Below are 26,489 nucleotides of genomic sequence, written 5' to 3'. Positions count from 1 at the left end.
AAATAAATAGTTAGAACAAAAACAAAACTACTTCTCTATCCCTACTCTGTTTTAGTGACAACTTTGATGGAAGACAGTAGTTTCCTCCTACGATCATCCATTCCTCCTTCCTCTTAGATTTAGCCTCTTTTACTGTGCCTCCTATTTCTTTGACTTGATGTTGTCAGCTCAACCATAATAAATAAATTCTGTCCGGTTTTCTAGGAAAGGAATTTTGAATTATTTATTTATTTTGCTTTGAAGTTTGTTTCCACTGTACTCCTCAGCAGTACTCAGAAGGCAACATCTGTGTCTCTTTTGAAGCTAATCACAATGTGGTAGGAGGCTTGTAATGTCCGTGAGACCTGAAATTATGATGCATTGTTCAGAACATGGCAAGGGACATAAAAGCCCAAGGCAGCTCCAGGATACATTTGTCATTCTTAATGTTGACACATTGCAAAGCAAAACTTCCAGAGCTACTGTTTCTTTGTCAGCATAAGGCCCTGTTCTTTGCCTCTTTGATGCTTTCCTCACCCTAATCTTGTTTTTCAAATGATCTCCCCGGTCCCTGCTTCTTAAAACCAGTAGCTTTTAATTAAAAGGAGTTAAAATGTCATTATCGCAACGTGCTGCTTTCCAGGCTCCATCACTAAACATGATGTCGGAGGTATCTGGAGGCCTCCACAAGATTATCTTAACCGATTTAGCTACGATTTGTGACAGTGATATGAAGCTTTTTTAGGCTGTATGCTAAAGCTGGTCCCACTGAATTAAGCAGGGCCCATTTGGTTTAACTTGGATAGAACAGAAAACAGAACTGAAACAAAATTTATCCAGTTACATTTTTAACATGGAGGAGCAAGAAAATGAGAGTTTTGACCAGTAGTGATGCTCCAGATTTTCACTGACACTGTGCTGCTGCTGCTGTTGTTTTTGTTCTTTTTAAAGGCAGAAAGGTTCAGAAAGGAACTTCCAATTATTTGAACCACCTTTTAAAATGCAAGTTTTTTAGCCTGTATGTTCATAGTGACAGCTTAAACTATTCCAGCAACTACACTCAAATCTCTGCAAGGCTCAATTTTCACACTCATCTCTTCCTTATTTGGACACCGTTTTTCTCTCTGCTTTTTCTTGGATGTAAAACCTCATACCACTTGTCAGGGCATGAACCTATTTGTCCTTTTGAGCTTTATTGTAGTCACTGTATTTTAAAGTATGTATTTTGTCTCCCTTGTGGTAGAATTCTTCTTAATGCACATTTAAGGTTTTGATTATTATTATTTTTTACACTAGCTTAGGTTGTTGTTCCTTTCTTTTTTGTAGATACAAACTGTGTACATAAATATATATACACTGCCTATAAAACCACCCAATTACTGCTAGGGCAGAGGTTAAATGAAAGAGTGTTTCCAGCGGTTGTGGTGGTCATATAGATGATGCAATATTAAGAGCCTTCATGGTTTGAGAACAGAACGTCAATTGTGCAATGTTACTTTGATGCAATCAAGCACTATTTTACAGTCAAAACCCAACAAATCTTTAGTTGCAACCCAAAAAGTAAAGAAAAATTCCCTTTCTTGAAAAAGTGGCTGCAAAAGGATGAAAGCCCTTTAGGAGGAGGCTTTGTTGTTGATGTTTCCCAACATCTATCTTACGAAATACATTTTTTTCTCTTATACAAAGCCTATGGGCTTTTTTAGTTTTGTGTGTAGGGTGTTTTTTTTGTACAGCTTGCTCTTATGAAATACTTAGGTGGAGTAAATGAAAGGTAGTGTCTACAGTGAAGGTAAACGTAGGGCTTGTGATTCTTTCTTTCTTTCTTTCTTTCTTTCTTTCTTTCTTTCTTTCAGTTCCTAGCCCTTGCAGTTGCAGAAGTTAGCCTTAAGTGCATGTGGTTGAATGACTGCTTGTAAAATCTTAGAAGCAGACAGAATTGTGTTCTGGAAACAGGGTTTTAGTGTTCTTCATAATGCTTTATCCCTCTCCATGACTGATAGAAGCACAATAAATTATTTGCTGTACATTATTGCAGTGTGTGGATATGCTTGCTGGAAAACACATTTTTTTGTTAAAAGCTTTAAGTGTATATCAAGAACTAGGGGCAGTTTGAGCTTTTTCCATATGCAAACACAGGCATCAAGCTGCTATTTTTGTATTAAACGTGTAGCCTTTGCACCTCTTAATAGGAATTAGTCTTGGTCATTTTGTTATGAGGAGTTTGCAGGGTCATATTTTCTACCACTGGCGATTTTCTTTCTGTATCTTTCTTAAGAATATCCACATGAGTAATAAAAATAACCGTGCAGACCACAATCCCATATGCTCCTTTTGAATTCAGTTCAGCTTACCTCTGAGCAGACATGTATAGGATTGAATACTCTGTAGATCTCTGACTGTGCTTTGTAGGATTTTCTGGCAATAAAATATTCCATAAGCCATTTGTTTATGATAGTAAGCCCTGTAGGTTTTAAAAGGCCAATGAATGAATGCTTTAAAAAAAAACCTAGACTGCCATGAATAAAGTTTGTGCCACAATGAATTATGTCACCATAAATTGTCAGAAATATCCTTTTTTGAGCTTTCTTGCAAATAAGCAAGCACAAAAGGAGTCCAAGTTAGTAGACCAAAATTACCTTACATCTCAGACCTACTTGATGATTTTAAAGTGTGCTGCAGGGAGACTCTCCTAACTGTCTTTCATTTTCTTTTTTTTTAATATGACCATTTCTAGTTTCTCCATTATATAATCCTAAACTGGGCTGCAGTCCTGTACAATAAAACAGACAAAACACTATATTAAAACCAGTTCAACCCAACTTTACAAAAGCAGATAAAAATACAATAATGAAATAACCAGGGAGCCACAATATGGGATCCTCACTTGCAGCTGTGATAAAATTCCTAACAATCCACAAAAGGCCAAATAAGGAGATGAGTTTTCACCTGATGAAAAAATGACAACAGTTTCACTGCTAGTTGTGCTGCTTAAGGGGAGGAATGCCCTAGTCAGGGTGTCAACACTGATAAGACTCTGTTTCACCACTTAATTAACTTTTCTTGATGGTGCAGCAATGAGAAGCATACAGTGTCTCTTAGCCTAATTTACCAGTTCTGAGAATAAAAGTGGGGAGAGACTATCCCTTTAGCTGGATGGATGAAAACCAGAAATTGAGCAGTTTGTTTGTTTTTTAAAGAAAAATCTATGACAGCAGCTTGGGGTTGAAAAACAAGACATGCTGTCCTAACATCACATTATTTTATTTGTGAATTGTTTCCCATGTAGCATATTGTATAGAAAGAACCATATACATGCAAAGAGTTTTAAACATCCATGGCTGTTAAAACTTGGTGTGTTACAAAGTCAAGGGGTAGAAACATCAGTAGGAGATTGCCCAGTGCATATAAAGGGTTGCAGTGGTAGCACTTGTACTGCTACTTGGGATTTGGGTAGATCCATTAAAAAGGTAATAGTGGGAAATGAGGGCTGCTGCTATTAAAAGCAGAACCAAACTGAAGATGCAGAAATTGGAGCCTTTCTGTTTTGCACACGGCATTCCTGAGAAAGCACAACTCCTCCCTTTCAGATGAAATGGAAAACAAATAAGTGAGAGCTATTGGTGTCCCAATAGTCAGATCAGATCAAGAAAGAAGGAAGCTTTCTTCATAATACAGTTGATGTTGAAACATTCCTTCCCAAACCTCCAGACAGCACTTATGGTTTTTATTGCTCTAACTTTCTTTTTCCTTTCCAAATACCCCAAATGGCCTTGGGTTTGTTTTGATATATTGCCTTTTAATAGAGAGGGTTTCAGTGAAGTGCAGCTAAGTTGATCTTGTGAAACAGCTTCTCCAAACAGCCCCAAACTGTGAATGAGTATCAACATGCTCCCCCCACAGACAATAGAATCATAGAATTGTAGAGTTGAAAGGGATCCCAGGAGTCATCTAGTCCACCCCTCTACAATGCAGGAATCTCAGCTTAGAGCATCCATGACAGATGGCCATCCAACTTCTGCATATAAACCTCCAAGAAAGGAGAGTCTACATCCTCCCAAGAGAGGCTGTTCCAGACCAATTCAGTTTGTATCCCTAGCAGCTGTTACAATTGCTGTTGACTTAATCTCAGTATGAAATAGGGAAGGTTTCATAGTGCCACAGGTGTAATCCCCATGTTGGATTTTTACTAGTGTGTGTGTGTGTATGTGTATTTCCATACACAGAAGTTGGTTGTGGAGCTATCCTTGGAATAGTCACAATTTTGATCCTTCCCAAAAGGTACCTTTTTGTTTTAAAAGTAAAAATAAAATTATCAAATAGAGACTGAAATAATATATTTAAGATACACATAATGCATATGGGGGAACAGAATGTTTGAATAGTCCCCAATCCTTTATTTTTATGCAGCAATAAAGACCTGGAATAAGTAGCACATCAAGTAGATGCCTAGGCTGAAACCTTTTTTCCTGAATGCTGTTTCAAATTGGTTGTTGGTCCCAGAGCACGGTCTGTAGCTTCTCAGAGCTACAGTCTTGGTGAAGCTAAGCAGGTTTGGAGTTTCCCTGATAGAGGACAGTCTGGGAATCCTATGTGCTTTGGTTGAATGGAGAAAATAATATAAATGATTTTTGTATGTCTCTCCTGCCTATATTAAGTGGTGCAGTCCCACCAGACTGTGCCAGATACCTCTTTGGAGCTATTATATAAAAACTAGCAGTATAGATTTTTTGGCATGTTTTCTGGAAGGCAAAGCAGAGTGGGCTGTGTGCTCACCAAATCTTGATTATCCCAATGGTCCATAGCACTTCATGTCCTCTATTTGCAGGGAAGAATCTGTTTAAATACTCGACACTTTATAAAGTAGTGTTGCTGTTGATTTAGGTACCCTTGGGAGAAAACGACAAGTCTGTAATTATTCACATACTTTCAATGCCAGTATTATGGGTGAAGTCTTCACTGCCAACTTCTTCCTCGGTACTCATTTGCAAACTAGGAATTAAAGACCAAATTTAAATCCAAAGCAAAATTACATAGATGGATTACAGAACAGTTGGATATACTTAGTATGTGATAGAAAGGATGATGCAGCCAGCTATTTAAAAGGTGTGAACCATCCCCATCTAAGAGCAAACTGCATGCAGCTGAGTGGGAATAGCACTGGAGCCACAGAGAAACAAGAGCAAGGCATCACCAGTGGCGTAGCGTGGGGGGTGCAGGGGGGGCCGGCCGCACCGGGCGCAACATCTGGGGGTTAGGGTTAGGGGTAGGGTTAGGGTTAGGGGGCGCAAATCCACGGGTTAGGGGGCGCAAATTACTTGCCTTGCCCCGGGTGCTGACAACCCACGCTACACCACTGGGCATCACCATGCTTTGTGGGTTGAATCCTGAAGTACAGTATACAGAAGTACAAATCTTTTTTAAAAAAACAACAGAAGGCGCACCTACCCCCCCCCCCAAAAAAAAACCAGCCCAGTGAACACTGAGCATGCTCAGTGGCCTGCAGGAACCACAGAGTGTTGAGTGTCAACTGACAAAGGAAAATCTGAAGGCGGGAAAGAAATAATGGCCCTGCTTAAGCTCAGTCTTTAAAGCATGACTGGCTGCAGCTCTGAGCAGAAGTACTCCTGTTATGGATTGAAAATACTCTGCAACAGGCTATTGTAGGTCATACTTGTAATGTAACTGCTATTTAAATTGGTGTGGCTGGTGGAAAACTGAAGCCACAATTGTGTGAAAAGTCATACCTGTACTTTCAATAGAAAGCAACCAAGCAACTTTGCTGTGAGTATATTTCATTGTGTAGCCCTATAATTGTAGCAGAGAGGTCTGCTTAATAAGCATGCTACAGGAAGCTAAAATTTCTTGGCCAGATCTTCTGACTACAAATTTATCATCTTGATGCAGCTAGGCAAGTAGAATGCATGAAGCGTATTCTGAAATCCTTATTACTGAGGGCTGACATACCGTGGCATGGTATGTGTCTAATGACATTTACAGTACCAGCAAATGTCATGTACATTTTCATGCTGGGCTTTCGGCTCAGGCAGGCTCTTGTGCAGCACTAAGTAAATGGCACCTTTGTGAAACATAAGCTGTTGAATACCAACAGCACTCAATTTTTGCAGCACCATCCACTGGGGGAACCAAACATTTCCCCAACCAGTTTGCTCATTTGTGACTCATTTTGAGTTTTGAAATGAAAGCACCTTGCCGTGAATCTGGAATTGGGTACAAGTTAAATTAAGAGAATGTGAAGGTAGGTATGGTATTGGAATCGCCAAAAATATCATTCTGATTGGACTATATTTGCTTGCACTTTTTTTGTTTTGTTTTCATAAACAAGTGAAGTTATTCTCTTTAGGTTCATATAATTAATAGGCAGGCTTTAATAATTCTCAGAGTTATATAGGTAAACTTGTTAGACTCTACCAGGGGAACAAAGTCTTTTGGGTTAATGGAATGGCCCAAGGAACAGAAGCCAAGCATACACATTATCCACCAAACTTCACATCTGACTCTAGCTGAGTCTTACATTAGATATGCGCTAAACTCTTAAGGGGGTCTCCAACCTGCACAATTGGAAATCTTGAGAGAAAAATGCTAGTGATTCCCAGGACCCTCCAGAAGGCACTTAGACTCTTCTGAAACAAATAAAACATAGGCAGCCTGATCCAAAACAAAAACAAAAACAGGCAGCCACTTCTAATTCCTGTAAATATAAAAATTAGACAGGGCAGGAGGCATCGGTGAGTGTGCAATAGTGCTGGTGGCTTCATATTGTGCTCTCTGATGTATAGTCAGTTGGCATTTCCTGCAACATAGACTCTCACCATCATGTACAGTTGACATCTCCCCCCTGCTTCTGTATACTAAAGGCAGTTAGACTATACACGAAGGTAAGAAAAATGCTCCCAAGAAATATAATTTCCAAATAACAACCCATTGTTATATGGAGGGTAGTTTATGGGAAGAAAAATATGTGCAAGATCTTATTTTTTAGCACTAATCACTTGCATTTACTATCTAAAATGAACATACAAAATAATATGCTTGAGTGCAAAGTTTAGCAAACTTCACTCGAAATCAATTCCCTGTTAATTAGCACTATCAACAAGAATGTAATCCTGCTTTCCATTTTGACATGATGAATTTTTACCGTAACATTAGCCAAAGCCACATTTTAACATACATAACTCCCAGTAGGCCACTTTGTCTTGCTTATCAGAGGGATATCAGCACATATTTTTTAAAGCCACGAACACTTTTTTTGGGGGGGGTTGAGCATTTCAGCGCAAAGCTGAAAAAGATCTGCTGCTTTGCACACATTGATTTAGACAAAACTCTAAATCGTCTAGTGGTTGGTGGAGGTGGCGAAGGAGTGGGTGAATTTAAGCATGAGAATATAAGGTGCTGGAGGAACATATACCCTGATCTTAGTATGATTATAAAATCAGGAACATTGTGTCTGCACTGACTTAAATAGGAAAATAATATTGCTGTAAGGAGGAAGGTGTGTGGCAACAACCAGTTTAGAAATAATGAATCTTTGACTCATGTCAAAACTGTTTGTAGAAAGGGAACCTTGCTTGTCCTTTGGGGAGGAGGAATCCAGAACATTGCAGTGCTATCGGGTTATAAGAGGATACAAGAGAAATAAAGAGGGGATCCCTATATATAGCAGTTGGCTGAGTGTGCAGTTTCTTCTATGAACCATTCCAAATCGGACATCTAGCATGCACTCTGCCAAAAAGCGACATGTGTTCACCAAAAACAGCAAGCAGCGATAGCAACACATCTTGAGTGCCATTTCATAGTCCTGCAGCTCAACTATACCACTGACTCTTGGATCTGCTGCAGAAATAGAAATTTTGTAGGACCGTAGTTAGCTAACATGCTTTCAATAAATAACCTCTGACACTTTTTTTTTTTTAAAAAAGTAGAAAAGCTTGGATTAATTGAAAGAGCCAGGAACAGTTGCCGCATGAAACAATGAGATTAATTTCCAATAAAATACAATGTTCAAAAACAGGCTATAGGGTTAAGGAAATGCTGGTGGGGGAGATTAGGACAATAAATGTCTCCTCAGCATCTTCCGGACCATAGCAAGTACATCAGAGGTTGTTTCACAGTTATCTCTACCCTTCTTGAAGACACACAGCTCTCCATCCAGACAGCCAAAGACGCTTTAACAGGGACAAATTCTAGCCAGATGAAAGATAGCTCAGTTGGTAGAGCATGAGACTTCTAATCTCAGAGTCGTTGGTTCTAGCCCCACATTGGGTGAAATATTCCTACATTGCAGGGGGTTGAACTAGATGACCCTTGTGGCCCCTTCTAACTCTACAATTCTACGATTCTGACTCTTATGAAAGCTTTGTTCCCCTAGTTTATGAAGGTGACCCGGAAACTACAACTAATCCAGAATGCAGCAGCTAGACTGGTGACTGGGGGTGGCTACCGAGACCACATAACACCGGTCTTGAAAGACCTACATTGGCTCCCAGTATGTTTCCGAGCACAATTCAAAGTGTTGGTGCTGACCTTTAAAGCCCTAAATGGCCTCATCCCAGTATACCTGAGAAAGCGTCTCCACCCCCTTCGTTCTGCCTGGATGCTGAGGTCCAGCGCTGAGCACCTTCTGGCAGTTCCCTCAATGCGAGAAGCAAAGCTACAGGTAACCAGGCAGAGGGCCTTCTCGGTAGTGGCGCCCACCCTGTGGAACACCCTCCCATCAAATGTCAAAGAGCTAAACAACTACCTGACATTTAGAAGACATCTGAAGGCAGCCCTGTTCAAGGAAGTTTTTAATGTGTGATAGTTTAATGTATTTTTAATCTTTGTTGGAAGCTGCCCAGAGTGGCTGGGGAAACCCTGTTAGATGGGCGGGATACAAATAATAAATTATTCTTATATTATTATATCTGTTTTGCCTTTCCTGCCCTCCAGAACTGGAAGCTGAGCTAGCTTAGCTTGCTGTTGCACTTGCAACAATTAAAGAATATAGTCCCATGGAACAGGACGGACAACACAGATAAAAAATACCGGCATGGGTCAGCTTCCTGCAAGTATCCCCAAAAGCTGAAAGGGCTTTTTTTTCTGATGGAGTCCAAGCTTAGACCTGGGAGTCATTGCATGACAGAAGATATGCGTGGGGAGATTCCTGTGAATAGAGCTGATTAAGTGTTATGACAGAGGATAAAAGCCAAGGCATAGCGACAACTCCACCCTTCTGCTGTATTATGAGAGAGGTGCTATTGGAAAGTTTCTCAGGAAATAAGAAGAGGAGTACCTGATGTGATTAATGCAGGGTGTGATTGCTGGTTGTAACACTGCAATGCACTTGTATGAACTGTCTCATTCCCACATAACATTAGTGTGATGGTGCTGCCTCTGTGGGCACTAATGAATATGGATGGAGTAGTGCATTTAGATGTGACCAGCAATATGCGGAATGGCCATGTTCAGGTTTCTTGCACAAATCAGTTTGTTTGTTTGTTTGTTTGTTTCATTTATGAAACTCCCAAAACTCTACAAGGAAAACATGCGCAGAATAATTGCACACATAAAAACTACTAAAGTGATTGCATGTAGGAATGTGTGTGAATGTATGTATGTTGAAACAACACACATATTAAATCAATTCAAATTCAATTCTATTACCAACTGGGATAAAAATTATCTACTCAGAGGGTTTGTTGAAAGAGGAACAACTTCAATTGGTGCCTGAAAGACAATACAGAAAGTGTCTGTATGATATACAAGGGAAGTGTGTTCCTCTTTTGCGCTGTGGGGGCATTTCTACTTGCTCGCAGTGGCTTAAACTCTTAAAGAAGTTTGTTCATGTGTGCACAAAAATGCAGTCATAAAAGAATTAAGAGAAACGGCATTTATTCACAAGGCTGAATAGAAGAAATCAAAAGACAGAGATTAACATTTTCATTTAGCATTGCTATATTTGAAAGGAATTGGCAAGAGCAGAAACCCAAAAGTGAGACTGATTTATCATTTGTGAGTTGAGTTATGGTTAATAGCTGGGAAGTAATGGTTGGAAATACGAGCAATGGAAATTTCTCCCCTCCAAGACCGAATGCTCTTTATGTGAATGGGGCAGGGGTAATTAATTTATCAACAGTGAGGTCTGTGTAGCAGTACAGCAGTGCAATAAATTATTAGAGAAAGGCATGGAAGCCCATGCCGTGAGACACTTGAAACTAGGCAGAACAGAAGCATATGCGAACATACAGAAGGGAATAATCCTACATTGGCAGGCTGAATGGAAAGGATAACTTGCTCTTTTCATCTTTATATTCTTTTAAGATTTTATTCATGTTCCCAGTGGCAGTTCTATTCATTCACTTGCTGCTGAATAATTACTGAACTATTTTCATTCTCTTCAAGTAAGAGATGCTGATTTTGCCCTTGCCGGTTAATTTGATCTAAATTTTAAAATGTTAAATAGTTGAGTTAAAGGGCATGTATTTAGACTTAATGTTGAGGTTCTCTCTGGCTGTTGCTGCCTAGTAATACCAATATATACCTTAAAATGAATTTTGATCAAAATAAAAGGGTAAAAAGGGTTGTATGTTGGGTTGTTGCTCAGCAAAACAGTGGAATAGGGAGGGGACAATTTTTGGTGAATCCCTCCCCCCCTGCAGTCCCCACACCCCCAAAATCTGCTCCAGAGGAGTTTTTGGGGGGGCGGTTAATGCAGAGCAGATTGGGGGGAGGGGGATGCAGGGGGCTTGCATAGGGGAAGGGAAATCACTGAGAATTAGTTCTCATCCTATTTTGCTGACAGAAGCCTTACTGCACAACATCAGTTGATAGCATTTGCAACGATCTACTAAAATTTGTTTCCTTGCAGTCAGATTCTTGAAGCATATTATTACTGCAAGATCTGCATTTTTAAATGTGATCTGTAATTATTGAGCTCTACAGAGCATGCCCTCCTGGTTGCTCCATTGCCTTCACCTGTACATCTTGAGTTGGTCACCGAGAAGGACTTCTCTTCTGTTTGTTCAGCCTTTAGCATCCCCACCCTCACAAGGCGCCAACCATAACAACATTTCGGTGTCTGTTAAAAGAGGTGTTTTTTAAATAGAGCATTTGCTGATTTGTATCAGTCAGCTGTTAGTAGTACAGGTGTTACTCAACTAAGTCACGCACAGAAAACAAAATTAGATGTGAATCCTAAGTTAACTTGAAGTAGGTCACTGGAAGGAAAGTTTCCTATACGCTGTTTCCAATACCATCCTACATTTTTCAAGAGACTCCAAATTTTTCAAAGAAACTTTTTGGTGGACAAAGGTGGCTACAGAGGTGGGTGAGAAACTTTCCTTCCACAAACTTCTTCCATATTAACATTTCTTAAACTCCTACGTTGTTAGACGTAAGGAGTTTTTGGGCCTATTTTAGGTATCTCCCACTTGTATTCTCAGAAAGCATCTTTCCCCATGTCTGATGTAATATACTAGAGTATGAAGGCTGCTCCCTGGAACATTGTTTGGGCTTCCATTTACATAATCAATGCAGAGATAATGCATGGCTACACCCATACTTTGTGCTGATGATGGCGGCAGCTTTGATCGAGGTTCTGGATCCACTTATCTCACTTTCAGTTTTGTATGTCATTTTGTAGTGCTACTTCTTCATTTATAACTCATGAATAACCTTGTCACGTTGAATGAAAAAGGGTCTACAGTTCTAGATGCAATATGCTCACAACATGAGAGTGACCTCTCTAAAGAGATGCAAGAAGTTTCTGGTTTTCACTACTGGTTTCAGTGAAGGTTATTGACCTGCCCTGGGCAAGTGCAGGCATGTTTCCTAATTGGTCCGGGGAGTTGGGTGTGTATTCACAAGGCCCTCTCTAATCTCTACTCCGCTGACAACTTTATGGATGGCTTCCCATTCCCAATTTCGTGTGGGTTGGTGATGCCGATTTCCCTAGATCTGTTTGCTAACAACTCTAGGTCCATAGCACTAAAGTTGCACTTGGAGGCATGGTCCTCAAGATGAGGAAGGGGTTTGCTTTTGAATCACATTGTCCTACCAGCACATTGCTGCCACGAGACAACCTATGCTGAGTACTACCTCAACACAGTATAGTTGTAGAGCTTGCAGTTCTTGATCTCAGGGTCACAGGTATGAGTCCCACATTGGGCAAAAAAATCCTGCATTGCAGGGTGCTGGACTAGACGACCCTCACAGTCCATTCCAACACTACAATTCTATAATTCTATGACTTGTTAGCGTTCTGTACTGATCATTGTATGGTTGTAGCACAACATGACCCAGTTATTTACTGACATGCTGGAAGCTAATTTGTCTAAAGCTTAAGTGAACATTGCCAGTGGTCAAATAATGAAATAATCCTTGCCCTCCATCAATTACTGTTGGAGCTGGACTTTAAAGTACAGACTGAATGCTCTTTCCTAGAGGCCACCATGCCCTGCTGGGATCGCGTGACTTGATCTTTACAATGAATTCTTATTGTAAGAACGTTTGTAACATTTGGTTTTTGAATGACCACTTAGAAACTTCTCAAGTCTGATTAACTCTTGGGGTAATGCTCTTGGGTGGTATTTTTGTTTTTTTAAAAAAACGAATACTTATATCTTTGCATTTGTTACCTTGCAGTTGAGTGATGGAGGCAAAGCGGCTAATGCAAACGTGGGAATAGGTGACGTTGTTCTCAGTATCGATGGGATAAGTGCCGATGGCATGACTCACCTGGAAGCACAAAACAAGATCAAGACCTGTTCAGGCAAACTGACTATGAATCTGCAAAGGTAAATGCTTTTCTTTTTTTTAAAAAAAATATATGTAATAACTCTTACTTCTAAGGAAAACCCACACATTGTTCTTTTTGTATGTTGGAATGCATGTATATCAACCTTTGCCTGGTTGATGCCCTTTGATGTTTTGCGATGTAATTGAGTTATGTAGCTTGAAGGGGCATCATTAATTTTTTATTATTATTTTACTAAAATGGTTGGGTGTATTTGTATGACCCAAACCTGTCAGATCACCCTGTAGAGAAATATATCCTGAGCTTTTAGCTTGCTAATACAGAGCTAAAATTTCACCTAACTTAGTGATATTTGTAACCTCTCCTCCTTATACTTCCTTTGAAACCTTGTATCTTGTCTTTGTTTTTATGTCCTAAAGGCAATGAACTAGTATACTCTGAACCTATAGAGAATGAACTATCATTATCAAAACCACTACCCCCACAAAAAATCTAAATCTGCTTCTGTGTCCAAGTATGAGACCTGACAAAAACATTTGATTGCATTACCTATTGGTTATAAGTGTAAGTGTCCTCTGTGTGTGTTTCCATCCAGTGATTTGGTTTAGGAAGGAGCGATAGTGGTGATAGAAAACCAGAGTTTTAACTTGGAGCTCAGCCTAAGACCAGTTCTCAGTAAGGAAGCTTCAGCCTTGGAATATGAACAGTACCTAAAAAATAGAAACCTGAGAGCATCTCCGCTCTTCATCACTGAGTTGACTATAGCTCATCCTGCACACCTGGAAATTAGGTTTTAGAGTGCATTATTTAGGCAGGGTTTAGATTACAGTAATATAGCATCTGGTACTTGTCACTGCAAACAGTTTATTTGTTCTGCAGGAGAGCGCATCCTGCAGAAATGGACCTTGAATGTGGTGGGACCTTCCTTTATGTATCAGACAACCACTGTCTCTGTTATCTTTTAGGTGTTTGTTGAGCCTTTATAACCAGCTGGGATAGCCATCTTCACTGAGAAGCCTAGTTGAAGCCTCTTTCAACAAGGCTTCTCAGTGAAGATGGCTATCCCAGCTGGTTATCTGTTTTGGATTTGAAATTGATATTATACAAGTTGAATTACTGCTGCTTTTTATGTTGTTTTGCTTTTGTTTTTATATGTGCACATGTTTTTGCATATGACAGATTTGCAGGAACGATTTCCTCATCAGAGTTTGGGGGTGGGGAAGGAAGTGTGTGGAGCAGTAATAGGTCAATATGGGGAGTAGAATGTGGCAGCAATCCTGGTTTTTAGCTTTTATTTGGTACCTAAATTGGAAGATCCTTGGAGCTTTCCACTGAGTTATTCCGATAGTGAATGAGTTAGTGTTTCAGCTTCCATACAGGATATGAGTCACTGGTGTCTGCTACCTGACAGCTGGAGGCAAAGTCAGCTTATCACAGGATTAGGCGAGCAAAGATCAAATAAATTGTCCTTTGGTACCAGACTTGGTATCTTAGCATTGTTTAAGGGGGAGTGCTGCCTTGTGGGTTTGTGCCAGTTTCCAGTCCCATATTCTCCATCTGTTTCTAATCCTCTTTGGATCCCAGAAACATTAGACAGCATTGTCTCAATACCAATGCCTATCACATATTTTCCTACTGTCATGGTTAGTAGCAGAAGCAACAAAAGTTTTGTGGCACCTCAAATTTTACTATGGTGCAAGGTTTTGAATGCTGGAACCCACTTAATCAGATGAGTGAATTGCTGTTCTTTGTCAGGAAGTTCGTGTTCGTGTTACTGGCAACACTGCTTTGTGAATGGTCATTGTAATTCTTTTATATTCATTCAAGCCTGAATTGTCTCAGTCTTCTTCATTTCATTTCCCTCTTTCCTCCACTTATTGTACTTATATTTATCTACACCCATGTGCATATAAATCTGCCAGTTTACGATTACACTTTTTGCATCTTATGATATAGACTGTAGTCCATGAAAGCCTACAATATAACAATTTTTTTCGGTCCTTAGGGTGCCATAAGACTAATATATTTGCTGTAATAAACTAACCCCTGGAAATGGTTAGTAGAAAGGATACTTAGGGTTGCAGGATATGCTGTATTCAGATAGATGCCTGGGGGCCCCCATGTCTGCTGTATAGCAAGAGCTATGGAAGTCTGTAGCTTCCTTCATGTGTTATGAATAAGACCTCATGTGTTGAAGAGGAAGCTTGCCCTTACCCTTGTTACTGAACCAATGTCCCAATGTTGACACCATGCATGTGGATGTCCCCAAATAGGAAGCCTTTAGGTATAAAGCTCTATGTAAACTGGGGCCCTGCATGATGTATCTCTATGCATGTAGGTTTCTGCTCTTGGTTCCAGCAGTGACTTTTGGGGCTCCAGACTTTGAAAGCAGGGCTGCGCACACAGCATCGTTTCCTCTTTATCATGTGTAAAGGTAAAGGGACCCCTGTCCGTTAAGTCCAGTCGCAGACAACTCTGGGGTTGCGGCGCTCGTCTCACTTTACTGGCCAAGGGAGCCTGTGTTTTGTCCGCAGACAGCTTCCGGGTCATGTGGCCAGCATGACTAAGCCACTTCTGGTGAACCAGAGCAGCGCATGGAAACCCTGTTTACCTTCCCGCTGGAGTGGTACCTATTTATCTACTTGCACTTTGACGTGCTTTCGAACTGCTAGGTTGGCAGGTGCAGGGACTGAACAACGGGAGTGCACCCCGTTGCGGGGATTCGAACCGCGACCTTCTGATCAACAAGCCCTAGGCTCTGTGGTTTAGACCACAGTGCCACCCGCATCATGTGTAGACCCCTTTAATAAGCATACAGTTTCAAGGCAACTTCTGTTATGCTGTTGCTAGAAAACAGGTAAATGACTGCAGCGTATGCCAGAGATTTTGGTTTATGCCGAAATAACAGCAGACAGCACTTTCATCAAAGGAGTGAATTGGTGTGAACATTCCTAAACTGCTCCCTCTGTCAGATATATTCCAGCAGTTGCCTGTTAAAATGCACAAGTTCCATCCTCTTTCTTTTTAACACTTTGAACTGTTAGAATGGTACTCTAAGAGTGAAGGGGGATGTTGACAATGTTTTCAGCAGCTGCTGCAGCTACTGGTACTATCTTTATTAGCATCAAGAGTGTACCATGTTTTGAACAGAACACAGCAATGACATATTCCCAGTCCAGAAGCCTTGCTCACATCAGGTTGATAAGATAAGAGTGGAACTGAAAAATCAGGGATGCAGTGAAGTAGGAAACTGGCACAGGTAGTGTTCTTGTGAACGCTTTCTGCTATATAATTTGCTTTGTTTATGGTTTAGTTTGTTCTCGTCATCATGCACATGAAATCTATTTAAGGTTGTGAGCATGTCCATAACCGTCTTTCACAGCACCCTAACTTCCCCAATGGCTTTGTAGGATTATTATTATTATTATTTTGCTCCCTGGTATTTGATTTTTTCCCTTTTTCAGTTGAAGTACAGACTTGTTTCCCATGAGAACGGATGGAAACCAGATGCAATTTTTTGGACAGACTTCAACTCCAAGTCATTTAACACACACTTGGATAAATTATTTTATAAGCTTCTGAAAATAAATGTATTAAACGGTACATCTATTTCCAGTTGAGTTGAATGGGGATGATACTTTACAACTTTTCTTGTGGAGAGACCAGTAATAGAAAGTATATAGAGCGCTGCAGTTATATAAGTCATCCCCCCCCCCCCATTCCATGCACCCATCTCTTTCTTGTACGTAATGTGAAACAGAATGCCAATTGAAAGCTTCTTTTAAAAAGCAAGCATTTTGGTACTGGAGAAATTTGAGCAAAGCAATAATAGTCATGGGAAAAGGGTTACACAGACCCACCAACCACAGTTCAAACTATTTTTCTCCCCAACTCCCTCTGAAAATTTGGTTGTCTTTATAAACAAAAAAGAGCATCAGGGTTCCATTACACTAATTTGTGTGGAATGTACTTGGCATCTTTTGTTTTAGCGTTAATTTGGAGAAGAGCCTATAGGGGAGCTTCTCACCATAATGATCCTTCTCATATTTCCTCTAACAATCCTTCTCATGTTTTTTCCCTTTCCTCACAAACCATAGTCTCAATATTAAGCACAATTATGTGCATGCAATCCTAAGTACCTAGTTATTCCAGTCTTCATCAATCATTTCTTCTGTGTAAACCGTATAGTATGCCTGCTCTGCTAAAAATATTAATCTAAACTGTGCACAGGGTGGGGACAAACATGTATTTATTTGGGGGGAATGAAGCTATTGGAGATGTAACTATGATGATAATGATGATGGTGTCTAGCTTTGTGTCTCTTCCATGTTATCAAGAAGGGGGCTGGGAGAGCATTCTAAGAAAGGTAATCTTTAAAAGAAGCTAAGAGTGGGAGGAGCTACACTGATAAGATTGTGGCTGATATTTTTTGTCATTTCCATTTATGAACTGCAAAATTGCTATTCATAAACTACCCCCTTCCCAAAAGTTCAAGAGATGCTCAAACGCTTTCAGGGGAAATTAGAAGGGTGAATCAATGACCTCTTATTTAAAGGACAAATTCCTCTTGTTTTCTCGTCTACACTTCGTTTTCTGCTTTGAGAGAGGAACTGTTCCTCTTTATTACATTGAGGACTTCTGTTTTCTGCTTCTTCTTTCCAGCTTCATTAACTTAAAAGATATCAGTAAAATGATATGTAGTATTCGCTGTACGTTTCTCCCACTTCTTTCTTAATGAATTCCTGCATCTACTCAAACTGTAGACCGCAACAACATAAACTATCTGTAGGAGACTGTGTGCCAATAAAAGTTATGGCATGTTAAAAAAAATGCAGAAGGGTTGTAATTTAACACAATGGTTTTTCGTTGTGGCTAATTCTATGACACTAGGATGATGTTGGGCCTTGACATATATGTGTTTGGAGGGTGTACCCCAGAATACAGCCAACATTCATGCAAAGGAATTTTGGCTATCTAAAATGCAGATAGTAGCAATTGCCCAGTTTAAATTTCTTGACTTGCCAGATGAAGGGATGCTTTAATCCTGCACTTGGAAGCAAGCCTCCTTGATGTCACTCGCTTTGAAGTACTTAGGCTCATGATATGATAAGTTACTAGAGTTCCTAGTACTTGATCTCTTTTGCCTTAAATAGTCTATAAAGTTAATAGCTTAGGGTTTTGATTCTGGTCTTGGTTCAGAAATAGGATTTATTTACATCAGAGTTATTTTTCTATTTTTATTCTGCCTGATTTGGTTTAAAATGCTGATGGCACAATGAGCACAGTATTAACTAACTGGCTATTTCCTCCTGTCTCTCTCTCTCTTTAATGCCAGTGAGTATATTGGCAGGTACTACATTTCCCTTGAGGGGCTGGCAAAAGTTGATGTGAATTAGTTTCCCAGATGAATGCAATTTTGTGGAATTTGCTATACTTCGGAATTCCTAAAACTTTAAATAAACACAAGGGGCAGAATTCTTGATTCCAGCTATGTTTAACCCTTGGCAGAGAGCACTTTGCCCTGTGCTCACAGTTTTAAAAACCTCAAAGTATCCTGCAAGTAAAATGAATTTGACACAGCTAAGCCCCGTAGTGAAGTTCAAAAGCAATCGTGTTGGATAGAGATGGAATGCTGAAAGCTGGAAGGGAGGTGAAAAAGTCAGCTATTTTGACAGGATATGCAAAACTATCAGGTGGAAGCAATGTGGAATTCATCATAACAGAATGGTAATAACATTTCACAGCAGTCTTGTAAGGCACTTGCCAACATGTTGTAAAAGCTGTTGTGCCTTTGCATTTATAAACTTTATCTGTAACAAAGATTAGCCTATTTCGCAACATCCAAAATGCAGGGTTGTATCCAACTAAGTTTTACTCAGGTAGAGCCATTGAAATTAGTGGCTCAAAGTTAGCCCTGGCTATCAATTTCAGTGGGTTTACTCCAAGTAGAACTAACACTTGTTTTGAAACCATGGCTCTCCTTTGTTAGTATAGTAATCATATCTGGTGTTTAGATTTTGAAAATTCATGTACATATACCAACAACCACTATCTCGTTTACCATGGGATGTCAAATCCTTCATTCTTTACCTTTAATAAAGCAGCCCCCTAATCCTAATTCCCAGCTCTTCCAAAACTCCCAACTTTTTTATGTTTGTGAATTTCTCATAAAAACCTTTGAAATGAGAACATTCTGCATCCCAGACAATACCCGAGATACTTTATATTTTTTATGATTGCCATTGAGCCATCCAGTTACTGCCCAGTGATTAACTTGCTAAGTGCACCAAATGACAGCACAAAGCATTCTTATTTCTGAAATGCCAAATGGCTTCCCCCTTCAAAAAACAAACAAACCTCTGAATATGTGACATCCTTGTTAAGTCCCATAGAAGTGAAACTGCTGACCCATGACAGCAATGTTCCAATTCTCTTTCACAGGCAGGCAAGACTACTTCCTATTATGAAGCGAAAGCATCTCTTCTCCAGTTAGCTGTGGAATGCAGGATTAGCCATTCCAAAGCGACTCTGTTCCCGTATTTAGCCACCAGACTTGCAGCAATGACGTAAAGACTTGATTCACCTGACATCCTAATACAGTAGCTGCCTTTATTTCCTTGATGATTGACGTTCAGTCATCTGGAATGCAATTTTCAAAAGAGCCATAGCAGCTGAAGGGGTGTGTGTATCGCTGGTCTAGCCTGTTCCCTTCCTTCCTCTTCTCCCCCACCCCCATTTTACACTGTCCTTCATTGTGGAACCTCATGTGCTTGAAGGCTTATGTTAAGAGTTTCAGATGTTGCACAGTGCTGTAATTCTAGTTTACTTCATCTCCTCCTCTAACAAATGCATAACAGAAATCCAAGATTTGGGGTGGGGGTGGGGGAGACACCCGAGCTGAGTAATTTGTAAAAACTGAAATAGCAAAAATTATACCAGCTGTGTAAATATGTTCCCCAAATCTACTTAACTTGCAGGAAAAAAAACCTGGCACATACTGCAATGCACACACGGGTGTCTGCACACATCTCTTTCCCAGGTGGTGTCGTTGATCTTCTGGTGCAATGGATGCCTCCTCAGAGTTTTGGCCTTCAAAATAGCTGAGGAACTGTATAAACTGTATACTTATTTCATATGCTCTGTACAGCTTTTTTTGTGGGAGGGAATGCTTTGCACATACATAATGATCCTAATGTTACTCCACCCAGATTACAGATCAGGTCCACACCTCAGTAACAGCAACAGTACTGCAGGATTGGGTGTTCAATGGGCCTCTGCATAGCTATCTACAATGGTGAAACCATCTTTTAAAAGAAAAACTATTTGTTACTACAACCTAATTGCTACAACCTGCTGAAATATATTGTACTGTGTCGAAGTGATTTAGTTAAGGTAAAGTCTGTGCTAGAATGTACATGCCTCTTTGTACAGACTAATTGGTGAGGTTGGCATTCATTAGTTACCGCTCCTCCCTCTTGCCTGGCAAGCTCTGTCGTTCTTACCTCAGGGAACTGGAATTCTTACTGGATTACATTCTAAAGGTGAGCTTTTGTCATCAGGCTTTTGATAAAAGGCTGCTTTTTGAAATTAGTTACTAAAGGTTAGATAAAAGTCTGAGGTAAACGTCTTGCAAAACCACTTCTGAAGCTCTCCAAAATGTGCAGTGCTACATGTGGTCTTTGTGCCACAAGTTTTAAAATGGAATGTTGTGATATTTTCTTAACTTGTAATAAGTAATTGGGATGCCTTGGACAACATAGCCTGGTTCACATGTAATGCTGAACCATGGTTTGTTTAGCTTAGCAGTGGTTGGTGTTTTTTTTAACCTACTCTGGACAATTAACTATAGTTTATTTATGTCCAGTCAACCAGAGTATGAAACAATGGTTTGAAGCTGACTTACAAATTTTGGCTTGTGATAACCATGGTTTCTAGTTACATAGAATAACCATAGTTTCTAGAACTCACTGTTCACGGGTTTTTGTTTTGTTTTGTTTTGTTGCACACTGGCTCAGAAACTTGCATAACTCCAGAGGTGTGAGGTAAGAGTATCTTAGAAAATGAAATCAACCTTAGGTGAAACAAACCACCATTATTTTGCTCTCTGTGAAACTGAGCCTGCTTTCTTCCAACAAACCATGGTTTAAAAAGCAAATTAGCATTGCATTCAAATGTAGCCCACGTGTATTAAATTTTTGTGTTACCGCTTGTCCTTTTTTGTTTTTTTTAAGCCACTTTGAGGTTTTATTACAATCAAGTGGAACACACACACAGAGTTAAATAACAACACTGATACCTCTTCCATGGTGAATCATTAAAAATGTGTTGTCATCACAGAAAACTAAAATTTACTACAGCATAGACAAGGATCTTTTTACTGGTTACTCTCCATGTTCCCAAAGTCTTGGGTTGGCCATATCTTCAATCTTGTCTTAAAGAATTTACAGAAAACCAGATACACTAGTTAAGTGATGTTTACTTACTTGTTCAGTCTGTTGCAGACAGATAGATATCCCCCCCCCGACTGGATTGTATAGAAATTACCTGTGAGGAAGAGCAAGAGTTTATAAATCACCCAGAGGTTTTATTTTGCACTTAAGCTGTATACAAATTTTGTTAAATTAATTTTAAGAATGGCACAGTTTAAACATTTTTAGTGCCTCAGTCCTAAAAGCACACAGTCCAAATTAGACCTTTTGCTGTCACTCAAGAAAATTCTCTTCACTCCTTCAGCCAAACTCCATGTGCTTCTTCTACTAGGTTACATTTCCAACAATCCGGAGGCCTGCATGTGCAGCTTTTATTACTAACTATTTTGTGAGCATGTTTGGGAAGGGAAGGAAGCCTGCTTACAGTGGATCCCATTGTGTAGACAGCAATAGAATAGCAGTAATGTGTGCAAATGTGTTAAATCATACCAGGTCTGCTCCCCATTCTTTCCACCCCTTTGCTCCCACTTGGGAAAGATGAGTCAGACGGTCTACCTAATGCATAGCTCCTTTAGCACAGCATTCAGCCAGCATTGGGATTTGCCAAACAGAATTTAGAACGTGGCACTATTGTCCTTGTACATTTATTTTAAGCTCTGCCTGTTGGGATAGGGAGAAGATGACAAAGGGAAACAATGCCAGTTTGGCCAGCATTTATCTTAACTTCTTAAAATAATAAAATGCTTTGGGTGGTGGCATGATCCCTGGTGACATTTAGTCTTGTTGGTACTCTTTTCTTAAAAATAGCTGCTTAGTACCATGCAAAACACTGCACTTAAGCTGAAGGCTCATTGTCAAGCTGTAAAATAATATACTGTGTTCCCAATGAAATATTTTTCTTTTAGTTGATGATTGCATTGAATACACACTTGAATACATACTTGCCTCGGAATACACAGTTTCCAGTAGAAGCTCATACCCTCCAACATTACTCTGATGAAAATTGGGGGGGGGGGCTTTTTGTGTGGCGCTGCCACTTGAGTCAGCAGCATTGCAGTGAGTGCCAGCGCTGACTGCAGGCCCCAGCTCATCTTCCTTCCCAAGCTCAGCAGCAGCAGCACTGGAGGGGGGAAATGAAATATTCCAGGATCAAATCAGAAGTTGCAATGACTTTTGTAATTCCGGAATGTCCCAGAAAAATTGGAACACTTGAAGGATATGTAAACCCTTACACCATTTTTTATTTTGGTGTGAGTGTAACAGCAGTAGTCTAGATTTTTCCTGTGACCCAATCCAAGATGGGGTTCTAGTGTGGGAAATACAGCCTAGAAGATTTTAAGAAATTTCACAAGCTTAAGAGCAATTTATTGATGGAGTAGCTGCTAAGATGGTGGAGTCAGAAATGACAAGTGCCATGGGAACCCTCAGCATTTCTTGTTTTTATCTGTACACTGTCAGGGGGAGAAAGTGTTACATTATTATTAATAATAGTATAACAACAACAATAGGTTCATGCCCTGTTGGTTCAGATTCACCAAATTTGGAAACACAAAAGGGAACATTTCTGGTATGAGTGAGGAAAACTGAAGTTGCTCCACACATACAAACTCAAATACTTGTGGGTGTAGGCTACAGTACAGTGGTACCTCAGGTTACATACACTTCAGGTTACAGACTCCGCTAACCCAGAAATAGTGCTTCAGGTTAAAAACTTTGCTTCAGGATGAGAACAGAAATCGTGCTCCGGCAGTGCAGCAGCAGCAGGAGGCCCCATTAGCATAAGTGGTGCTTCATGTTAAGAACAGTTTCAGGTTAAGTACGGATCTCCGGAATGAATTAAGCACTTAACCCGAGGTACCAATGTACCTGGGTCTCATTTGAATGGGGAGAAAGTGGATTAACAGCTAAATGTGCTGCATTGTGAACAAGCTCTTTATTTCAAACTGCACACAATTCCCAGCCCAGTTTAAAAATACTTACTAGGGAATAAGCTCAACTGAATGGGATTTAACTTCTGAGTAAGCATGTATAGAACTGTGGTGTCTGAGTGTGTTCATTTTTAAGGAGAGCCATACAGTAGTTGCAGGTCCAGTATATAAGTGCACAGTAGCTGGCAGGGATAATAAAGGAAGGTATGACGGAGGCATCTTCAGATAGGTTTCCTCATGCTTTCTGCCTGAGGGAATGTGCTGGCACATTTCCATGGACTTGGTAACATAACCTTTACGAGAGACATGCTAACTAGGCTAGGAACATGTCTGAAAATGGAAGGGAATTAGTTGCAGTCAAAAGAACTATCATGCCCCTGAAAATGTGAGAGCACTTCTCAAATTCGGATGTTTGTAATCCATATTTTCGTTGTTCGGCTTAGCGGTGCAAGTAGCACTTAGATATTCAGTCATTGCATAGTCCGGATGGTGTAATACCCCATAGAAATTTCCAAGTGGGTTGGAGTTGTTAATATATCTAGCAAACTTCGTACCAAGAAAATATTTCCTGAATGACCCACCGGAAGCAACTTTTGCTACATAGACTTCAAATTATAACACAAAAGCTCCATCGGGGTTTAATCTCTGGCCGACACACCACCTATGAAATTGCACAAGTATTTGCTTCTAGTATTCTAAAGTTTGGGAGAGAAATAGTGCTTCACACCCAAAATACTAAATCCTAATAGGTATGATGATGTCTGATTGAAGTACAGTGGTACCTCGGGTTACACACGCTTCAGGTTACATACGCTTCAGGTTACAGACTCCGCTAACCCGGAAATAGTACCTTGGGTTAAGAACTTTGCTTCAGGATGAGAACAGAAATTGTGTGGCGGCTGCGCAGCAGCAGTGGGAAGCCCCATTAGCTAAAGTGGTGCTTCAGGTTAAGAACAGTTTCAGGTTAAGAACGGACCTCCGGAACGAATTAAGTACGTAACCAGAGGTACCACTGTACTCTGCATTGGGACCTGGCTATCCAGCTGGCAATGTTTAAAACTCTAAAAGACTTAGACCCCAAACATCTGACATAGCCTTCCCTAGAGACCCCACTTCCTCAGATGTTAAGATTGGCAGAGGGTACCCTCATGGCAGTTCCACCGCTTCCTAAAGTACAGGGAATGGGGGCCCAGGAGAGGGCATTCTCTGTGGCACCCGTAAATTGTGTAGCTTCTCTCCTCTGCATCTCCATTACACGGTGTTTATTGCACTCTGAAGACACACTTCTTTGTGCTGGCCTTTTGATACTTAAGGTTTTTGCAGGATTTTCCTCTATATATTGTCTGAGTTTTGCTTCGTTACTGTTTTCTTTGATATTGTTTATTTGGCTTGTTGGTAACTTATAACACAGAGCAACTCGAAGCAACTTGAAACATACTTAATATTATAATGGTTTTGTGTTTTTAACATTCACACAAATGCAAACAATTCATAATATATATATAAAGCAACACCTTCCCCACCCAGAACAACTGCAGGACGTTTTGGCAGCAAACGGACAGCAAAAACTGATTACATTGTTGAAATCCACTCTGGTATTTTATTATGAAGGTCAGAGAAGAAACCCTTTAAATAAATAAATAACCTTCAAGAAGTTAGGGAATTCTCAAGTTCTAGACTGTCTGGACTTGAAAAAATGGTTTGTTTGTTTTTCCAGCCCTTCCCTCAGGGGAATTGTTTCATTCCATCACATTTGGTCACATCTTGCGTTCTGCTGTACTAACTGGCTACTTTGCAAGCACAAGTTTCATTCCCCAGTTGTGTTAAAACACTGGTGATTTGAACCATAGCTATAGGTGCATTGAAAGAGGAAGCCATGTTGGTTTCCTGGGCGTAAGCCCCTGTGTGAGCAGAGGGCTCACTAGAGAATTCACGTGGGGAATTTGAATTAAGCTGCTGGATTTCTTTCCCAAAGCTGGGAATCTGCTCTTCTTGACAGCAGCAGAATTAATGTGCGAAAGCTATCGAAAGTTGGATGATGGATCTTTTGTTTTCGAAAGAATGTGTGTCCTGACCTAGCTGAAATAGTACTCCCCACACTCGTTTCCTAATTCAACTGCAGCTAACACAGCAGTTTTGGGCCCTCTGCTATATACAAGCTGTAAGTATTGTCTGTCACTTGCTGGCAAAAGGATCTATGCTCAACAACTTTGCTCCAAGGGGTCATTGAAAAGGCCATGATGTACTGCCAGTGAAGAAGGAGTTCAACTTACTCAGAGCAGCTCTTAAAGACCATGGCATTCAAATTTTAAGTTCTCGAATAACCTCCTAAACACTCAGTTCCGGGGTACCTAGGGTGCTGATTTTCATCATGACATCATAGCAGACCAGCCAATGGCTTCAAGTGATGGACAGGCAGAGCTTGGGGGCTGAGGAGGAGACGCCAAGACTGATGAAGTCAGAGGGATGATAAGAGAAGTGGAGGCACTTCAGGGAGGAGGCTTGGTACTGATGCATTCCCTTTTGCTGGTAATATCCACTTCTAAGCATTCATCATGGGTTTACCAGGCAGCGTCTTGAATTACTACTACTAAGGCTTCATTTCACTCTTCTTTCTGTTTTCACTAAAGAGCTGTTGACCGCACCTGAACCATATAACCACTGATTACAGGTTTTCTGTTGCTAACTTGCAGGCATCCCTTAGCAGAATGTGGCATTCTGCCATGGAAAAGCACTCTTTAAACAGATTTCAAGGAGATTTCTTGGTTTACAAATAGCCGCTTTTCCTTCCAGCATTATCCAAGTAAGCAAGCATTTACAGCAGGCATAGGCAAACTCGGCCCTCCAGATGTTTTTGGGACTACAACTCCCATCATCCCTAGCTAACAGCACTAGTGGTCAGGGATGGTGGGAGTTGTAGTCCTAAAACATCTGGAGGGCCAAGTTTGCCTATGCATGATTTACAGCGACACTTCGCACAGTACTTGGAATCCCATCAAAATACATCGCAGTAGCCCTAATAATGAAAATAAAGATGTTTGGTGTTTAACATTTGCAAACTACATTGGCCTACCTTATGCAAGACTATTTTCCTAGACAGTTATCTCTTCCGCGAAGGAATAGCACACATATGCCATAGCATTTGGTGTAGGTCAACGTTGTCTTTTACAGTGTATACATGCAGTAGAGTACATAGCAGCAGGTACATTTTGTTTGATTGTTTAAGACTGTTTTGTATTGCTTTATTATTTGCATTTCTAAGTTATGTATAAAAACAATGCTCAGAAAATGGAGCAAAACAGCAAAAAAAAAAAAAAAAAAAGGATCATAAAACCAAAGAGCCAGTGTGGTGTAGTGGTTAAGAGCAGTAGTCTCGTAATCTGGTGAACCGGGTTTGCGTCT

At 40.3% G+C, this 26,489-nt stretch overlaps 1 protein-coding gene and 1 long non-coding RNA gene across 5 annotated transcripts in view; one reads left to right on the top strand and one right to left on the bottom strand.

Moving 5' to 3' along the window:
- Positions 1-26,489, top strand: part of PDLIM5 (PDZ and LIM domain 5) — a 117,549-nt gene that overhangs the window by 23,450 nt on the left and 67,610 nt on the right. For all 4 annotated transcript variants that reach the window (XM_081876750.1, XM_081876752.1, XM_081876753.1 and 1 more), the window contains exon 3: positions 12,619-12,770. In XM_081876750.1, the coding sequence (XP_081732876.1) occupies positions 12,619-12,770 (152 nt within the window). The remainder of the gene's footprint in view (positions 1-12,618; positions 12,771-26,489) is intronic.
- LOC309350475 lies at positions 6-5,131 on the bottom strand. Its single transcript, XR_014160415.1, has 3 exons — positions 4,753-5,131; positions 2,634-2,749; positions 6-344 (listed from the first exon to the last, which is right to left on the bottom strand). It is a non-coding gene; the product is annotated as an uncharacterized lncRNA (long non-coding RNA).

Source organism: Podarcis erhardii (genome assembly GCF_964252035.2).
Source record: "Podarcis erhardii genome assembly, chromosome: 9".
Classification (NCBI taxonomy): Eukaryota; Metazoa; Chordata; class Lepidosauria; order Squamata; family Lacertidae; genus Podarcis; species Podarcis erhardii.
This window is presented reverse-complemented; position numbering and strand designations above follow the sequence as displayed.